This window comes from Schistocerca nitens, chromosome 3, assembly GCF_023898315.1.
Source record: "Schistocerca nitens isolate TAMUIC-IGC-003100 chromosome 3, iqSchNite1.1, whole genome shotgun sequence".
Lineage (NCBI taxonomy): Eukaryota > Metazoa > Arthropoda > Insecta > Orthoptera > Acrididae > Schistocerca > Schistocerca nitens.
Window position 1 is genome coordinate 921,225,327 of NC_064616.1, and position 18,986 is coordinate 921,244,312.

General features: G+C 37.5%; 1 protein-coding gene across 6 annotated transcripts in view; it reads left to right on the top strand.

Moving 5' to 3' along the window:
• Positions 1 to 18,986, top strand: part of LOC126248989 (acidic mammalian chitinase) — a 190,364-nt gene that overhangs the window by 69,442 nt on the left and 101,936 nt on the right. For all 6 annotated transcript variants that reach the window (XM_049950555.1, XM_049950554.1, XM_049950556.1 and 3 more), the window contains one exon: positions 12,976 to 13,209. In XM_049950555.1, the coding sequence (XP_049806512.1) occupies positions 12,976 to 13,209 (234 nt within the window). The remainder of the gene's footprint in view (positions 1 to 12,975; positions 13,210 to 18,986) is intronic.

Genomic DNA, 18,986 nt, shown 5'->3' on the forward strand with positions numbered 1-18,986 from the left:
AGTGCTGCCCTGTAACTTGGTGAGCCACTGATGATAGGACTAGGTAGGTTGGTGCTTTGTTCAACAGAACTTATACTGTGCAGTGCTGGCCAACACCTGGGTAAGGAACTTATTCAGGATGAATAAGGGGGAAAAGCTTAATGCAGATGTGCAAGATATCTGCACTAACCCAAGAAAAGAAGTATGAATTTTGAACATCACCTGAAATGTTGAAAGTCACAAAGGTTGAAAGAGCTGCAATTTGTATTTGATCCACTCCTCTGCAGTCACGTCAAACTTGCAGAATGGTGAAGCTGTTACTGTTGTCATCAGCCTGGGAGAAGCATGGAAGCAGGGCTTACTGCAGAAGCTGTCAATTATCCAGCAGCCATGTCACCTTATCCATCAGTTGAGCAAATTGCAACAGTTGAGTCCTAAGAAGCTCTTGTAACAGCACAGGTTCCTGTTGCTGGACAGGTGCCATGGTGAAAACAAAAGGGAAGCTCCGCTCCATTAAAACTTAAAGCTAAATGCCTTCTGCTTCTGCTTCTTGGTCGAGGGGGGAGGGGGGGGGGGGGGAGGAGCATAACAGTACAGACACAGTACTGGAAAGTGAGGATGTGGCACCATGGTCAGGAATTGGAAACCAACACAAGAACTACTCTCTGTCACCCCTAATTTGTTGTATCCTTGAATGGAGGTACAACAGATAACAGAAGACATGAGTAATCAATGCAGTTGATTTTTCTACAAATGAAGACAGAAAACAGAATTGTCCAAAATTTTAATGACTGGGCTACTGCTGCCACTGGGATGGTGATTAGTAATATCCATGGATGACACAGGTAATCAGTGCTGAATAGAAGAATCCCTAGAATAGTCCTATTCCAAGCAAAGTCAGAGTCCAGTTGAGAATGATCAAAGTGTTGCAGCTTCCTGGTAAAAGCAGTAGCATAATGCAGGACAAGACTGCCCGAGCGTGGTACTGCATACATTGGTAGCATAGGAATATGCCCATCGTTGGTGAGTCTGCTGTGGCATGCCACAACATCAATGGAGTTGTAGTTAGTTGCAGCTATTTTATGAGGGCATGCCAGCTGGATGTTACTACAATACCGTGGAGGCAGCTATGTACAGTGGCCTCACCTGCGCTGCCCAGCACATGAGCCAGAAGCTGCTGGCCATAGCAGGTGCCATGGTGTAGGGATCAATGATACTACACTTTACTTGTGGTTACAAGCAACTTGGTGTAGGCACTGGTAATACCACACTTTACATGTGGTTAGTTGCTGCTTTAATTCTTATAATGATACCTAAATCATGCTCTCAGTTGCCTGTCCACTGCTTGCAAGGTGTCGCTAAAATGTGTATGTTCATATAATTTTGATGATTGAATGTAAGAGACTGAAATCTTGATCACTTATTTAGTTTATTTTTTTAAGACAGCATTGAGGGAGCAATCAAACTGAAAGGTTTTGAGGCCATAAAATTTCATATCTTCATATCTGTGCAGTCTTGCATCCCTTGCACATTGCACAATATACAATGGATATGATGTCTGAGTATCTTATCTCTGTTGGCTGAGTAAGAGTCTGTTCAAACCAAAATCTCTGAATTGGAAAATCAGTTAGTGTCACTGCTTTTTTGTACATGACAATCACTGTGTTTACTTGGGTGCCATATTTAGATGCGACGAAGTATAAACTCATTTAGTGAGGTAGACAACAAACTTGAACCTATGCATGTCAAGTGAAAAAATCTAATCACCATAAATAGAGTATCACTGCCAATTTGAACAGTGTGATAACATGTTTCGTAAAATGATTGGCGGTCTTTCAAGAAACATATCCCAGTTAATATTTCATCATTTCTGTTACCTAAAAATTAGACCTGTGACCATCTGTACTTCCCTTCTTTGTAAACACTTCATATTCTCTGTTGATTCTACCTGTTATTGCCCATACACACTTGATCAGTATTCCACAGTAGATAGTTTGCATATCTCATAATCAATCAATCTCTTTTGTGGATAAACTCCAGTTTCCATTAATAAACTGAAGTTTTTCTTCTTTCATTATCCATATAGGAGTCTACATGACTGTTCTGTATCATATTCTGTGCAGTGCTACTTTTGGCTGTTTTTCTGAATGATTCAGCCATTGCTCATTAATTTTTTAGTTAATAGCAGCTCCATTTCTATCAGGTGAACTTAACAGCTTTGTTTTTTCTACATAAGTAGCAAAGTTACTAGTCTGTGTAGTATGCATAAGTTTTTCAAGATATGATGAGCCATTTGTACAGTTTTATTTGAATAATTCACCTAATAGTAAATAATATGCCATTTGCAAAGGGTCTGGGTTTATCTTTAATATTATTGACCAAGTCATTTCCAGAGCAATTTCCTGAGTCCATGTGAAGCTACTACCATTTATGTTTATTAGCCTAAATGTGGGATGATCTTTGATCATGTCACAAATGTCACTAGGTGTCAATAAAAACACAGATCTGTTTCTCTGAGCTGAAATAAAAGTCCCAGTAAGACCATATTCCAAAAATTAATAAGGCAGAGGAGTTGAACTTGTAGAACATGAGACACATTGTAAAGACAACAGAAAATAGTTAAGGGCAAATAATTTATCATGAAATGTTGAACTTGGTAAAATGGCCAAAATGGATGTTAAGCACAAGTAACATTTATACAGAGAGTGTTTACTCCCAGCAACCATAAAACACATACGACACCACATGATGCTGTGTGATCATGACACCCACAGGAAGTTAATATTCTTCTTCTTGTAAAGCTGCTCTCAGCATAACAAGGATGCAGGGAGGACATGCCATCTAAGAGGGTGCTTGAGAGATTAAACTGGTCACTCCATATTGTTAATTGTTTTATGTTGAAAATATTTGCATCTTTTGGTAGATCATTGTTCTCTTGCAGAGTGAAATGACCATCTTGAGGTGTGGAAATATTAGTCACAATCACTTGTTAAAAACAGTATTGATTACCTGTCAATTTGCAGAGGTGCAGCTGGGAGAAATAAGTTCCAGGGGGTATGGGTAATGTTCACCATGTCCATGGCATTCGATAAGCTATGACTGAGTATGGGTGCCCCAGACCTGGCCAAAGGGAAAACTAACACAGAGGCACAGCTATATTCTGTGCACATGATGTGCAAGCCCACATGAGGTGTTCAGTATCACAGTTGATCACTGACCACTAGACGTGATGACGCACCAAATCCCTCATGCGAGACATACACCAGTATGATGCATGCAGCATCTGGAATATGCAAGGAAGCAGCACCAGAGGGACAACCCCTCAACTGCCTTGCTCCCCTGTGACAAGCACAACAACCCCCAATCTTGCAGCAAAAAATTTGTACCACATTGAAGCTGTTCGAGAAGGAGCATGCCTGCACTATTCTGTCTGGACTGCTGATTTTCCAGAAAAGCTGGTTGGCGGCCATGGCAGCCACAATTTCCCACACCGTCACAGGAAAATCCAGCAATGTCTGCTGCTAAGTGTCATCCAAAGCAAAAGCTATAGTCTCCTGTTGATTGAACACTGGATAGTGCATCTGCATTAGCAATTTGGCTGGTTGACTAGTGAATAGAAACAAGTGTGGAAGGAGAGCGACGCAGAGAACCTGAGAAACATCACAAACATGGATTATGACATTTTGATTGACATGTACCCACTACAGACGATGCAGGTGAAGACAGGCAATGCCATGATGTTACTTCACTCTAATTGTCAACAACGTCAACATATGGTGGCTCAGTAGAAGCCAAGGCCGCCTGGCCCACCCCATGGGACTCCATGGCTGTTGACCACACACATTTAATGTCGCCATCTTCCAGTTGTCAGAAAGTATGGCCATTGCTGCTGACATTACGTTCATGTGATTCCGCAGTCTTAGAAACTTTGGCTAAAGAAGTTCAGACAAGCCAATGCACTAGTTTCAACCTCCATCTCAGGTTTTAACCAGATGATCACATCAATGATTAGCGAGTCTGCTTATGGAGTAGCTCACTGGGAACACTCAGAACGACACTTGCATGAGAGACCTTGCAGGTCACTGACCCACACCACATATAGCTGCCCTGAGGCATTTGTTATGCTGATTAAACTGTGGCCTTGCCACCACCACGTGCGTTTAATGACAAAAATATTGCATGAGCAACTGGCAAAGTTTATCAAAGTTAAGTTTCTCAGGCTCCACTAGAGTGCTTCAAATTATGCATGATTTTGTATAACCCCACACTGCTGTACAATAACAAAGCAGCCTTATTAACAGGATCAATGATACACCTTACATTACAGTGCAACAAGAACCAGTGCAGGTAATTCTCCCACCTTTTGTAACCTTGCCGAAGCTGGTAGATGGTGGTGGGGAAACAACCTCCTCTGTCAGTGCCTGGCCTGCTATCCGCACAGCATGAGTATGGAGCAATATTGCATTGTGTTTGAGTAGTTCCTGCATCTGCTCCTGCTGCAGCTTTTGTTGTTTCTCGTGGAAATGCAACTGCTCCTACCAGCAGTGCAAAAATAACTATGATGAAAAAAATAAATGTGTCACATGTATAAAAACATGATTTTTTTGCCACTTTTATATCCACACATGGAATCACAGTGCTGCGAACCATCATTGGTAGCACAAATGTAAACTATATGAGCCACTGGTGGCTTGATAGCAAAACCGGGAGCTGAACTCTGGAAGAGGAAGCAAAACTTGACATGTGAATCTGTCTAGGGGAAAGTAGAATGTTCGAACACCACATAGAGATGAGCACAGAGATAAACACAAATGCAACCATTACAAAGGACTGTCATTATTATGCAGAAACAGAGCTTGGCATGACACAAGGGGCTGGTCCAAGGGAGTCTCAGTCAGCATAAGAACTGCCAGGCCAATCCTGTCATCATTGACAGAAAACATCTGAGTCAGTGGCTCTGCTCATGCCATGCTTTGCTTCTGAGACAGTGACATTGTTCTGATAAATTCTTCTTAAACATAATAAAATAAACTAATCTGCTACTGCTAACTCTTCCTCACACTATTCAACAATCTATTGTAGAGGATTGCTTACTGAAAGTGGTTTAAATTATGTTCTGTTCTTATTGATATAAACATCATTCTTTCCAATAATGTAACAGTCCAAGGCAGTCATGTAACTAAATTCATGTGATGCAAAGAATCAATGCCATTATTGGCAATTGTTAATGAAACAAATGTGGAAACAGTATCCTTTGTTGTATCTTGTAAAAAATTATAATGCGTGCCGCAACTGATGCCTTCATTCTTATCGATCATTCATTTCATTTGTTTTGCACATTCAAATGAACATAACTAACAAATTGCATATTTATCATTCATTATACCAGCAATAATTATATTAGACATGTTTCCCACTGTCCAACAATCGATTTATCATGCCAGGGATACATCAGAAATCATGTCATTTCAAATTTTCATGGTTATATGATCTGTCTTGTCCTTAGTTGTACATTGAGAAAATCTTGTTATTGTAGTGTTCGTGAGTAAGGGGAACAACATGCTACAGTTGATGAGCCTAGGTAGCAAGGAACAATAGTACATGTATTATGTCTAGGGACGAGAATACAATGACACATTTCGTTGGGACATCTGCGTTCACTATTTGGTTCACACTAAAAATCAGTCACTGTCATTCCACTGGAACGTTCCTAGATGGACTAAGTCTGTGAGGTTGTGGTTGATGGTGACTGGTAGGAGTTGCAGATAAAGTCCAGCAAAGAGGTGAGCTTGAGGACTGGTTAAAGATGAAATCCAGCAAAGCAGTGAGTGGTGGGTGCACTCCACGATGAACTTGGCTGCTTGGACACTGCCGTGAAATTATCCTCATTCTGCTTAGTGCAGTGAACTTCCTGCAGCATCTCATACAAGCAAACTAGTTGTGTCTTTACCTGTGGTTGCTCATACTTTAGGAATCTGGGCTATGCACAGCTCTGTTTAAAAAGAATATCTCGATATAGTCACAGGATAGTGCCATGTATCTCTTCTTTTATGCACCACAATTCCCTGCAGATAATAACCTGTAGCTGTGATGCTGCAGTCGAATAGTCTATGCATTGACTAGAATTGTGAGTTAATAAAATACACAGAAATACAAAATAAAAGGTAAATGAATAATTTAATAACAAGGGTTATATTCTAATGTTTGTAATTGATGTAGATGACAAAAAATTATGTGAATAATATTTATTCAAGTAAGGACATCTCATATAAATGGGAAGTGATTTTACGATAATAAAGCATAATGCAGAGAAAACTACTCTTTTACAATGCAGTAAAATTACACTGAGAGCCTTATGAGAATGGTAGCCAAATCCTCAAACTAAATTATTGTGAAAGATACACAAAAACTAAGTCCATTTCATGATAACAAAACATGAAATATTCACCAGGTCGAAACAGTTCATAGTTCAACATGATGATTCACAAATTAACACAGGTGATACAAACAACAGTAAACCATACTCTATCTGTACTCAGTTCTGTAATATAAGCAGAGCACATTCAAATCTCTAGTGAGTTAGAGTCCCTTTAGAAGTTAGAGTATTGTAGTGGCCAATCACCACCTAGAGTCAGTCACCTATAGAACTGAATAGTGCGCGTTAGTATAGGCAGGTCTGCCTTTGTCCAGCACTTGACACAAAGTATCAAGAATCACTCCCTTGAGCTCTTCCCTCGAAAGTCCGAGTTTCTACATGACTCCCATAGTGTTCGTCTACCGGCTGCTCCTCCATTGGCTAAAGGCTGTCCCCATGAAGCTCTTCAGACATGAACTGCTTCAAGTTGACCACTTCTCAGACTAAACTTATATATTGCAACAATATTTAAATAAAGAAATATCATAAATATTTGGTTACATATACCTTCTTGACAGCAGAGTCTTATGATTATCTTTTCAATTTTAATGTCTGCTAACAATGCAGTTGACCACTTTTGAATTATCACAGTATTTTAAAGCTATTGCAATCAACATTTAAATAAAGTTACTGGCAAAATAGCAAACCGTTCATTAAATAACTATACAAGTATGACAATATGAGGTGTTGATGCTGTGTCTATTTGCTGTGTAAATGTGGAGAATACAATGTTCTGACAAAAATTTGCATAATGAACAAGATATAAAAGATGTCATAAATCAATAAATAAGATAGATACAGAAATGTAGCATTCAGGATGGTAGCTATAGTGAATGCTATCATCTGAGATATAGTTTTTTATTTTAAAGATACTCGAATATTGTTATGTCATTGGATGTGCCTCATTTATCTGATGTTCCTGATGTATTCAGATTTGCTTTAATATTTAACTGTGATTTATTGTCTAACTTCAGACAGCCATAACGTAGCTATCTTTAAGATTGTCTGACACTCCACCATGTCTTGGAGCATTGTCTCTTGCACAAAGGCCATGCTAGCAACAGCTGTCAAAATTCCCCATACTGGGAATTCCCCAATTTCCGGCAATGCCGTTGGTCTTTGTACCAGGAGTCACTCATACTGGTCACCTAGCTGGAAGCTGGAACTACTGCAGTGTGCTACAAGACCTTGGTCTGCTAGTGTTTGGCTGTACAACAAATTCGTCTTACCATGTACCAATACTGGGCAACCAATTAGCTCGCCTAAATATGTATAACGTTTCACATCTCCATTTAATGTGGCACATTAACTCACTAATTTGGCACATGAAGTCACATCAAATTTTGCATACTTACATAACATAAGAAATACATACATAACACAGTAAATAGGCTACCCTACTTGCATGTAAGAACAACAGAATAAGTAAGTACCTTTGTGGTGCTGTATGAAACAGCATGTACCTCCTAATATATGTCATAACATCTTATCAGCATACATTTACTAAATCTAGCAAAAATTGTGGCATATTAATTAAATGCCCAAATAAACATGTAACTTTTATGTAACTTTCAAGTCAGCTTGATATTTTCAAAAGTTTTTATGGCTTTTGCACCCATCTGATAGAATTTTGATGCTTTTACCACATTGTAGCACTTCATCTTAACAGACACAGCACACAATCCATATTCTGGCATCGAAGTTTAGATTGTGAATGTTTGCAGTCCAGCTGCCTCTACAGAAATTCAAGACCCCTTGCCCAAGTACTGCACTGAAACATGCGCCAATTTGCAGTCACCATCAGTGTTGGAGGATGATAGCTGTCGAAATACAATTGTGGCTTAGGTACCAATAATTACATGACTTCCCGAATCCCCAAAGATCAGGCACTGAATGCCCTCTCTAGTGGAACTGATACATTTACAAACAGGATAGCAAGGAAAAAACTGATTTATAGCATAGGTAAAACACTGGATTCAGCTCAATATTTCAAACACTCTGTCCATGTTCCCAATAAAAAAACATGCCTTCCGTGCTGTGAAACTTGTTCAACATGGTAAATCAACTAATAGTTTATCATTTTACTATTATTTTAGAACATTTAATTTGAAACTTTAAAACTAGTACTACCTTGTGTACGAACTGCCCATTCAACTTTCATTTTTAACTCAGTGCATAACTGGATCATATCTTCAGCAAATATTCACTCTTATTTGCTCTAAAATACAATTTATTTCCAGACTTTATCCCAGTAATTTTACATGCATTATTTAATTAACCTACATAATATACCCCACAAACTTAGCTTATACTTCCAGAAGCAATTAAAATTTTAATAAGGTCTGATGATGTCCACACACCAAATTATGTGTGAATAATAATTATTAATAAACTAACATATGACATGAAATGCCCATACAAAATACTGCAAGTAACACATTTAAATAATCCCTTGAAATTTCTCCCCAAATCTTAAATATAGTACAATTTATTCCTTTCTTTCATAACTAATTAGGCAACGGCCTTGCCGCAGTGGCTACACCGGTTCCCGTGAGATCACCGAAGTTAAGCGCTGTCGGGCGTGGCCGGCGCTTGGATGGGTCACCATCCTGCCGCCATGTGCTGTTGCCATTTTTCGGGGTGCACTCAGCCTCGTGATGCCAATTGAGGAGCTACTCGACCGATTGGTAGCGGCTTCGGTCAAAGAATACCGTCCTAACGGTCGGGAGTGCGGTGTGCTGACCACACGCCCCTCCTTATCCGCATCCTCCTCGGAAGATGACACGGCGGCCGGACGGTCCCGGAAGGGCCACTTGTGGCCTAAAGACGGAGCTTTTTTTTTTTTTTTTCATAACTAATTACTGTCTGCTGACCTCGGCCCACCAAGAGTTTCGGGGCCAGTGTTACCTCACTCTTTACCTCCATACTTTATCACTTACATCTTAAATGCACCAAAACACCCCTTACACAAAACAGAAGTAGTTCCCAAAATTCTTATAATTACACACGAAAATACCCTAATCTGCACACAATATTTTTTCAAGTTCTTCATCCAAAAGGTGCAAGTCTGCCACCATTCCCATTTACATTTATCCCACCAGTATGAGTATCTTTTGAGTCTCACTTTTTTGTGTTTTTTGAATTGCTCAGATTGAGCTCTCATTCCTCGTTCACCAATGGACTCTTATGTTTAGAGGCAGAAATTTGTGACAACCTCTGGAATGCCATTTTTAGTTTTGAAATATGCACATTTCCTTACATCATTGACATTGGTCACTTCACTTTTAGGCTACATATTTTCAATTTGACCCCTCTCTCAACACTGTTCCCTCAAAAGACCATTTTTAATGTCCCTTCCTTTTTCTTCTATCTTCATGGTTCATATTATAATTTCAGGACAACCATCAGTTTCATTTTCCATTTGTAGATTTTACTGATCTCATTGTTATCTTCAGAATCAAATACACTGCCCCCTTCCTCCAAATTAATGATATCAGTAGCTGCAACATTCTCACAATTAACCACACAACTTAAAACTTCATCTCTCTTAAACAAATCCTCATTTACTTCCAGAGAAACACTACAAACTTTATCTCAGTTAACTCCATTAACATTCATCGATAATTCATAAGCTTCTGTTCTTAAAACATCAATTATATCTGCTGATACATTGTAGGATTCACCTCTACTATATCATTCCACATTATAATTCACATTACACATGAATCCCACCAAACATGGATCTAACTCTTTCTCCTCTACATTTTCTTCTCTGTCAGATTCTTTCAACACTTTGGATTCTGATCTACCATCTAATACTTTACTTTCAAATCCACATCCACTCATAATTCATGCTTTCATCAACAGCCATCAGTTCACTTCCATCAATAGAAATAAATGCAAAAATTTCTTCCTCCAAGATATTTAAATCAGTAGCTCCAACCTTTGCAACTTCAGCACCTAAAACACCACCTTTACCTCCCTTTAACAATAAATCACCCACATCTGCAGATACATAATAAAATTCATCATCAGCTGATGAGACTATTCCTACGCTGCCTCCACAGATAAATTCTCATACTTTCATCAACAGACCACAAAATCATCTCCAGCTGACAAGACTACAGCTTTGCTGCCTTCACAGATAGCTTCACCTACTTCCCACAATACGAGATCATCTACATTCCTTTTGGCTACATTACTGTAATTGTTGCTACAGGCTAATGCCTCATCAGAATTTGTCATAAATTCCACCTCCACCAAATTCAAATGTACCTCAGCCTCTCTTCTGATCACAGAATTTTCCACCAAACATTGATTCCATCATTTACTTCCCTTTCAGAACATAAATTTTTGAGACCCATATCCGCATTATCAAATTTCTCATCACATTTTACAACCTTTCTTGCACCCTCTTTACAGTTGTTCTGCTTCAAATTATTCCTCATTTCATTTTTACTTGTTATAACCTCCATCACAAACATTTGTGGCTTCTTTGCTAAGTTTTTGACGCCCACAGAATTTTTAAAGTAATGTGTCATTTTCAGCATTGGTTTATTTCAGCATTGGTTTATTTCACCATCCCTGGGCCTGAGATGTGGCGATCTCTAATTTTCCAACCTCGTATTCTGGTATAGCATGTCATGAGGCTCCTGTCCCTCAAATGTTCATTCAAAGTTTTAGTTTCCATTGTGAAAATTCCCATTTCCCCTTTGAAAATGATTATTACAGTGATAATTATTTCTTTTATGATCATTATAATTTCCATTCTGGTACTCATTTCCCTGTTGACTGTTCCCATTATGTGGTTTTAATTTCAACGTCTTTTCATGTTTGTCAATAAAATCTGAAAACGTGTCAATGGAATTTGTTGGACTGTGGGCAACATCCCATTGTAAATGTTCCAGTAACCATCTCTTGAGCATCTAGTCTCCATTGACACTTCCAGCAGATGATTCATATGCGACAACTTAGCCAGTTCATATAAACAATAATCCTACATCGACCCACTTCCGTGTCTGAAACTTCTACATCTACATCTACGTGATTACTTTGCTATTCACAATAAAGTGCCTGGCAGAGTGTTCAATGGACCACCATCAAGCTGTCTCTCTACTGTTCCACTCTCGAACGGCACGCAGGAAAAACGAGCACTTAAATTTTTCTGTGCGAGCCCTGATTTCTCTTATTTTATCATGATGATCATTTCTCCCTATGTTGAAGAGAATAGAAGCTTTCAAAATGTGGTGCTATAGAAGAATGCTGAAGGTTAGATGGGTAGCTCACATAACTAATGAGGAGGTATTGAACAGAATTGTGGAGAAGAGAAATTTGTGGCACAACTTGACTAGAAGAAGGTATCAGTTGGTAGGACATGTTCTGATCCATCAAGGGATCATCAATTTAGTATTGGAGGGCAGCGTGGAGGAGACCATGAGATGAATACACTAAGCAGATTCAGAAGGATGTAGGTTGCAGTAGGTACTTGGAGATGAAGAAGCTTGCACAGGATAGAGTAGCATGGAGAGCTGCATCAAACCAGTGTCTGGACTGAAGACCACGCCAACAACAACACCTAGCAAGTAAATATTATTACAGTGTAAAAGAATTTATGACTGACTGTCACAAATAACTGAGCCTGGTGTTACATTCTGTCATGCTAAAAATGTACTTTAAATAAATACTTATTCTTAATTTGACTTTATTTTCAACATGATTATTTTAAATCATTTTGTGGTACTTAAAATTACAAAATACGTGCAATTATTCTGTATACTTACAATTAGAAAGTAGCTTTAAACTGACGAGTCACCAATGTCCTAATCATGTGATTGTATATGGCATGTCATATGACAATAAAGTTTCTATTCTCTTCGATTCTGATCTATTCTACATATATGTGCACTGAAAGAAACCTTACAATTATTTTGCAAAGAAACTGTTCCATTTCTATGCCTTGTGATGACTGGGTGTTGTGTGATGTCCTTAGGTTAGTTAGGTTTAAGTAGTTCTAAGTTCTAGGGGACTGATGACCATATATGTTAAGTCCCATAGTGCTCAGAGCCATTTGAACCATTTTTGAAACTGTTCCATAATTTTGCGTATTAGTTTTCAGTCAGTGCTGAAAGAAACCTCACAATTATTTTGTGAAAAAACTGTTCTATAATTTTAAGTATTAATTTTCGGTCAGAGCTCTACAGAATTTGGAGGTACATTAATTGATGATTCCTGCATCATTTCACTGTGGGTGAAATCAATAGTGTGTCTGATAATATTTGTACAGTTGTAGCCTTTACCTTGAATTTCATGCTAACTTGCAGAGAAAGAGGAATATATTGATATGCCTTAATGAAGGAAAAAGTACACAGTTTTTTTATCGCACTTTTCAAGAGTGTGCACCACAACAGTTTGTAGATTGAAGAACAAATGGAACAGTTGTCTTGTAGTCTGGTTTCCTGTTATTTGGGTCCTCAATTTATGCATTACATCTTCACTTACCACAGTTATATTACTTCCATAAGTATTTTTTTGCTGTTGCTACAAGCGTATGCTGCCAACTTATGTTTCTTATTTCACTTCAGCTTCATCAAAGATTTGTTGTGGACACTGTCATACTATTCATTGGATGGTGTTGATTTTGACTGGGAATTCCCCGCTTGGCCTGGTAAAATTTCAGAACGCAAAAAATTTATTATTTTTTTGAAGGAGCTGCAAGGTGCAGTTCAGAAAAGTCAACTAAACACTATTGTGAGTGTAGCTGTTGCAGCACAAAAGACGATTGTGGATGTTTCATATGATATTCCTGAAATGAACAAGTAAGTGCCATAATAAAGTACGAGGTTATAAAACATTTGTTTTTTACATTTTTAATGGAATTCAGCATATTACACATTTTACTCATTTGCTTAAGAAACATTATGTGACTGGGATCATTGATTGTCCACAAGAAGCTTTATAGTAGCTTTTCCCTTTCAGTGGAATGTTGCTCTTGCTAAATTTCAGAAATGCCGAAAATGGTAATAATTGTGCAGTCAGAAGGTATTTGAAAGTATCACAAGTTTTGTCAATGTAGCTATTGTACTGGGCAAGGCACAGCAGTATTTAAGACAGTGGACTCATATTTAAGATGTGTAAGACTGTTCAGTTTTATGTTTACCATTATTTCCATCAATCAGTTCATGCAAAAATGCCATACCAATTTCCTGTTGCTTCACCATCAAATCTGAGGTTGTACTTTGTCTCTAATGGCTGTGTTGTCAATGGGTTCAAGTATCAATCTGGCACACCATTTTTATCTGTCCGCAAGTATCATAACAGCACACACTTCAGTGTAGAAAGATTCATTCTGCAAATTGTGGGTTAATTTCCTTCAATAACCAAAGATCCCAGTAGAGGCCAAGTTTTCTAATAATGCATGATACAAGATGTTCTTGTGTGGAAGAAACATTATAGTTGGCTTTTGATCAAGCATCAATAATAGTTCTTGTCTGGACTCAAGTATATCTTTGAACTTCAAAACACAGGATGTGATTAATCTAATTTCATCTTTTATTCCCTTAAGGCACAAAGCCAACAACTGAATATGTGATATTGTTACACCATGGCGAAAGTTTGTATCACAGTTCCAAACTCTTTATTAGGCTGGCTTACATCAACAGTTATCCCTTAATTTAGCTCGGCCCAACAATGTATCATTTATGGTAATGATGCATCCTTAAGAAATAATTATATATATTGTGCAAAAGGTGGGTAATCATACAAGTGACAGTCAGATGCTGGGCAATACCAATTGACACAGTTAATAAACTGTATAGTTCTTTACTTGTCTATGGCATTTTTGAAAGCACTAAAATTAATGCATTAGTTACATAGACACATTCCTCATTCCTTGCCCTGATCTGCTAAAAATTTATCTTTTGCGTGTGTATTTGTAACTCCCACCACAAAAGACCTCTCAATATTTTGGTATTCTGAATCTTCCTTTCGCCTTATAACAAATAGGATAATAGATGCACTTGCTATGTTTTGGTGATTGTTAGAATAGTTAATTCAAGGCATATTTAGGTATTCTAATTATCTTGATTACATCATCATTGCCGCCATCCTAGTCATAAAAGGATCATTTGAATAACTTATAAACCGTTTTCACCAGGTCGGCCTAAAATGTTTTCTTAATAAAGGTAATTTCTTCAAAGAAGAAATAGAATACTTAAGGAATATTGTTAGTTCATATCAAATGTCATCAACCCAGCAGCATTTGTAAGGCACAATAATAGCACAGATCATCATAAAATCCACACTATGACCCTCTGTTTATGCTGTTTGTAATATATCTTCTAGAGACCTGAAACCAAACTTTTAAAGAAATATTTGGAAAATTGGTAATATTTTGCTTCTTAACATCACCAAAAGCCAGTAATTTGTAGAAAAAATGTATCATTCCATATATGACATAAGGTCATGTATCATATGTATGTCTCTATCAAGCAAAAGTAACCATAGCCCATGTATCAAATATGATACATCATGTTGTTGTTGTTGTGGTCTTCAGTCCTGAGACTGGTTTGATGCAGCTCTCCATGCTACTCTATCCTGTGCAATCTTCTTCATCTCCCAGTACCTACTGCAGCCTACATCCTTCTGAATCTGCTTAGTGTATTCATCTCTTGGTCTCCCTCCACGATTTTTACCCTCCACACTGCCCTCCAATGCTAAATTTGTGATCCCTGGATGCCTCAAAACATGTCCTACCAACCGATCCCTTCTTCTAGTCAAGTTGTGCCACAAACTTCTCTTCTCCCCAATCCTATTCAATACCTCCTCATTAGTTACGTGATCTACCCACCTTATCTTCAGCATTCTTCTGTAGCACCACATTTCGAAAGCTTCTATTCTCTTCTTGTCCAAACTAGTTATCGTCCATGTTTCACTTCCATACATGGCTACACTCCATACAAATACTTTCAGAAATGACTTCCTGACACTTACATCTATACCCGATGTTAACAAATTTCTCTTCTTCAGAAACGATTTCCTTGCCATTGCCAGTCTACATTTTATATCCTCTCTACTTCGACCATCATCAGTTATTTTACTCCCTAAATAGCAAAACTCCTTTACTACTTTAAGTGTCTCATTTCCTGATCTAATTCCCTCAGCATCACCCGATTTAATTTGACTACATTCCATTATCCTCGTTTTGCTTTTGTTGATGTTCATCTTATATCCTCCTTTCAAGACACTGTCCATTCCGTTCAACTGCTCTTCCAAGTCCTTCATAGTCATATGACTAGTCATAGTCATAGTCATAGTTTCATAGTCATATGATACATCATATGACTATGAAACTAAAATAGTCAAATTATAAAATGCTTATTTATGGCTGTTTATTGGAATTTTAAGGAATTTTGGGTTAGGAAACATTAATTAACAGAAATCAGAGCTTGTATACAGTATTTATTCTTTCAAGGCTTTTCATGAAACTAAAATGTACAGTATGTAAAAATGTCAAAGATACAATCATTTCAGAGACTAAATTTTGCAAAACAGTGTTCATTACATGTTCTTATATAATAATATACATGATTATGTATGTATGAAGATTACTGAATTTAGGGTTTTTGCTTCCACTCTCCAAGCTGTTTTATACTGTGTGGAAAGTTGTGAAGCAACTCCTTTTTGAAGTGAAACACAGGAACACATCACAAGTCTTGCATTTTATGAACTTATGACTGGAGCAATGTCACACTCTGCGTTTGGATCTACATTTTTATTTCCAAATGTAAATTCCTGGCAAATGCAATGTATGTCTAGGTCTTTTGCATGCTGATGGGATAGCTTACATAGATTTACACTTCTTTGCTTCATCTCTTTCCCTTTTGTCCAAACTATTTGGGTCAATGGACTCCTGTAGCACTTCCAGAATTTCTGAATCTGTCAAATCTAAGAAACACATACACTTACAATAGAAACACTGTTAACTTCTTAAGTATTTGATCTGTAGCCCATGAAACTATTCACTTTCTCATTTACAGCAAATAAGATGTAACGGACAAATTAGATTTGTTTTGCATCATTCACACATATGTAAACATAACTTTCCTGATAATGTGCAAAATGTAGTCATACAGTCCAATTGTATCAAATTTGATGCAGTACATTTACACATGTCCTGAGACTTGTAAACACATGCACAAACTTAAAATGTGATGTAAGTTGTATTTAGACTTATTTGTAGATATCCTGATTATTTCTCATAAGAAATACTATTTCTGTTTATTATCTTTTCTTTCATGTGGCATCTTCATTTGTGCACAGACAATGTGCTTTTCATAAGTGCTGCTTGTGACTGTGAGAAACGTGAAAAAATGACAAGCATGAAGCACAGACTGTATAGTACATGATACATATGGCTGCCAACTTGAAACATTGTTCCTGATTGTGAGGAAAAATATCACCCAAGTGAATCATATTTCATATGTGGGGATGCTAGAGGGTACATCAAAAATCACTGACCAGAAAAGATTCTGAGGACCCTTTTTTGGAAGCAGGGCACAGTGGGCAACATTCACTTGGTGGTATCAGAATAATGGTATATAGATTGTGCAGTCAGGTGGATTTAGTTATGACAGACTACAGTTCACCTAGAGTTCATCTGTGACTCTCTTCAGAATCTTACTGTGTGTACTGCTTTTGAGGCACAGGCAGATTACCTATTAGTACAGCTCAGCTTGTATTCTTATCAGTCATTCAAACATTTTCTGGTTACTGTACTTTTGCTTTATGTATCTGACTGTGTCTTTTTATTAAATAACTGTCTACACAGTTACTAAACTAACCATTCTGTCTTTGTACATTTTTGAATGTTTGATTTTCTTGTACAACAACTACCAAACACTTGAAAACATAAATCTCAAGTGTAAAGAAAGCGCTTGTTAGAGCAAAAATTTCAAAGTGTTTAAAACGTTATGCACAGACACCATATAGTAAGGGACTACAAATTTATAATAAACTAAGAAATGTGAATGTATAAAATATGTTTCCCTTAAAAATTGCTTCATAACCTCTTGGTGGAAAAGTACTGCCACTTCATTGAATTCATTGTGAACAATTTTACAGACTGAATCTTTCCCAATTCACTGAAACATTCTGTTATTAAGCTGTACAAGCAATGTGATAATACTATCCAAATTCTGAGCAGTTTCAGTAATGCCAACATTCTAAGAAATTTTAGGAACGGTTCTGTAAAAGTGACTTATTAACCATCTGACTACAAATAATGTATTATTCAAATCGCACTTTGGATTTCTGCACGTTATTATAAATTACGAGGCTATTGAGACATAGGGCTTGACTTATTAGAAAAAGAGGATAATAAGGATTTAATGTACCGTCAATATGAGTTTTTGTTCATTGGGATTAAATGGTGAGTATTGCCAGGGGGATGAGAAAAGGTGGCCCTAGTATTCCCAGACCCATCTTGGAGGGGAAGGGAAAAGCCAAGGTAAAAATGACTAAGTAATTTATCATCTGCCCTAGGCGGTGGCTTTGAAACAGAAGAGGGAGACATGTATTGGCTGTGCCTCTGAGAACACCTAGTCTCACAAGTCAGTGATCCTGCTGTGTGATTTGATTGGCAAGGTGGCTTTGCTGCTGATGAATCTGTCTATTCCCCTATGAACTTCTTGATTGTTGTCACATCAGGTGAAAGGTGATGACAAAAGGGGTGGTCTCTTTGCAAAATTTAAATAATAGAAATTTCTCACATTAGGAGGCTGGGGGCACCTTGTATATTTCTTCCCTTTCCCTGAAAGAAGTCCCCATGGCTGAATTCAGCAATCTCAATGGGACCTTAAATCTAGGGATAACAATATTTTATTTTCATTTAACAATCCAAATCTTGAGTACAAATGTTACATCACAGTGTCGTGAATACAGTAGACAACACAGGACTTTGGTGGCAGCATTGCAAAGATATCCGAATCTGGTTTTAAAGACAGTTTTAATGAGTACAAGTAACTGTAACATTCATACGACAAGGATTAGAACATAACATAAAAATAATCAAAACATGTTTACAGGTTGGTTTTGAAAAATTAAGGGAGCAAGTGTATGATTGACTTGTAGCATTATTGAAGGAGGTAACAAACACTGTGTGATTTGTAATAGAACAGGGACTGTGTGATACTGAAAGTCCTCTTCATCAGAATGTGGTTTTTTTTAAGATGATGTGGGCACACCATGACCAGATAACCACCAGGGTGGCACCATTTGGTCACCAAACTGTCAGTAAGACAGATCAAAATCATGGAATAGAATTCTGAAACACAACAGTTTGTTTTAACTGTAATCAGGGAGGGGTGAAGCATTGTAACTAAAATTTATTTTGAGTACATTAACACCATCCATTACATCCACTAAGTAATGTTGTAACTATTGAATTGACTAAAGAAAAGTTGCAAAGCTGAAAATATATTAAGGTGTGGAAGGTACCAAGCCAATTACTTGATTAAATCTTTCTGGGAATCAACCAGAATGACATATAAGACTAAATAGATTTAACTAACAAAAGCATAAAATTACAACTGCAAAA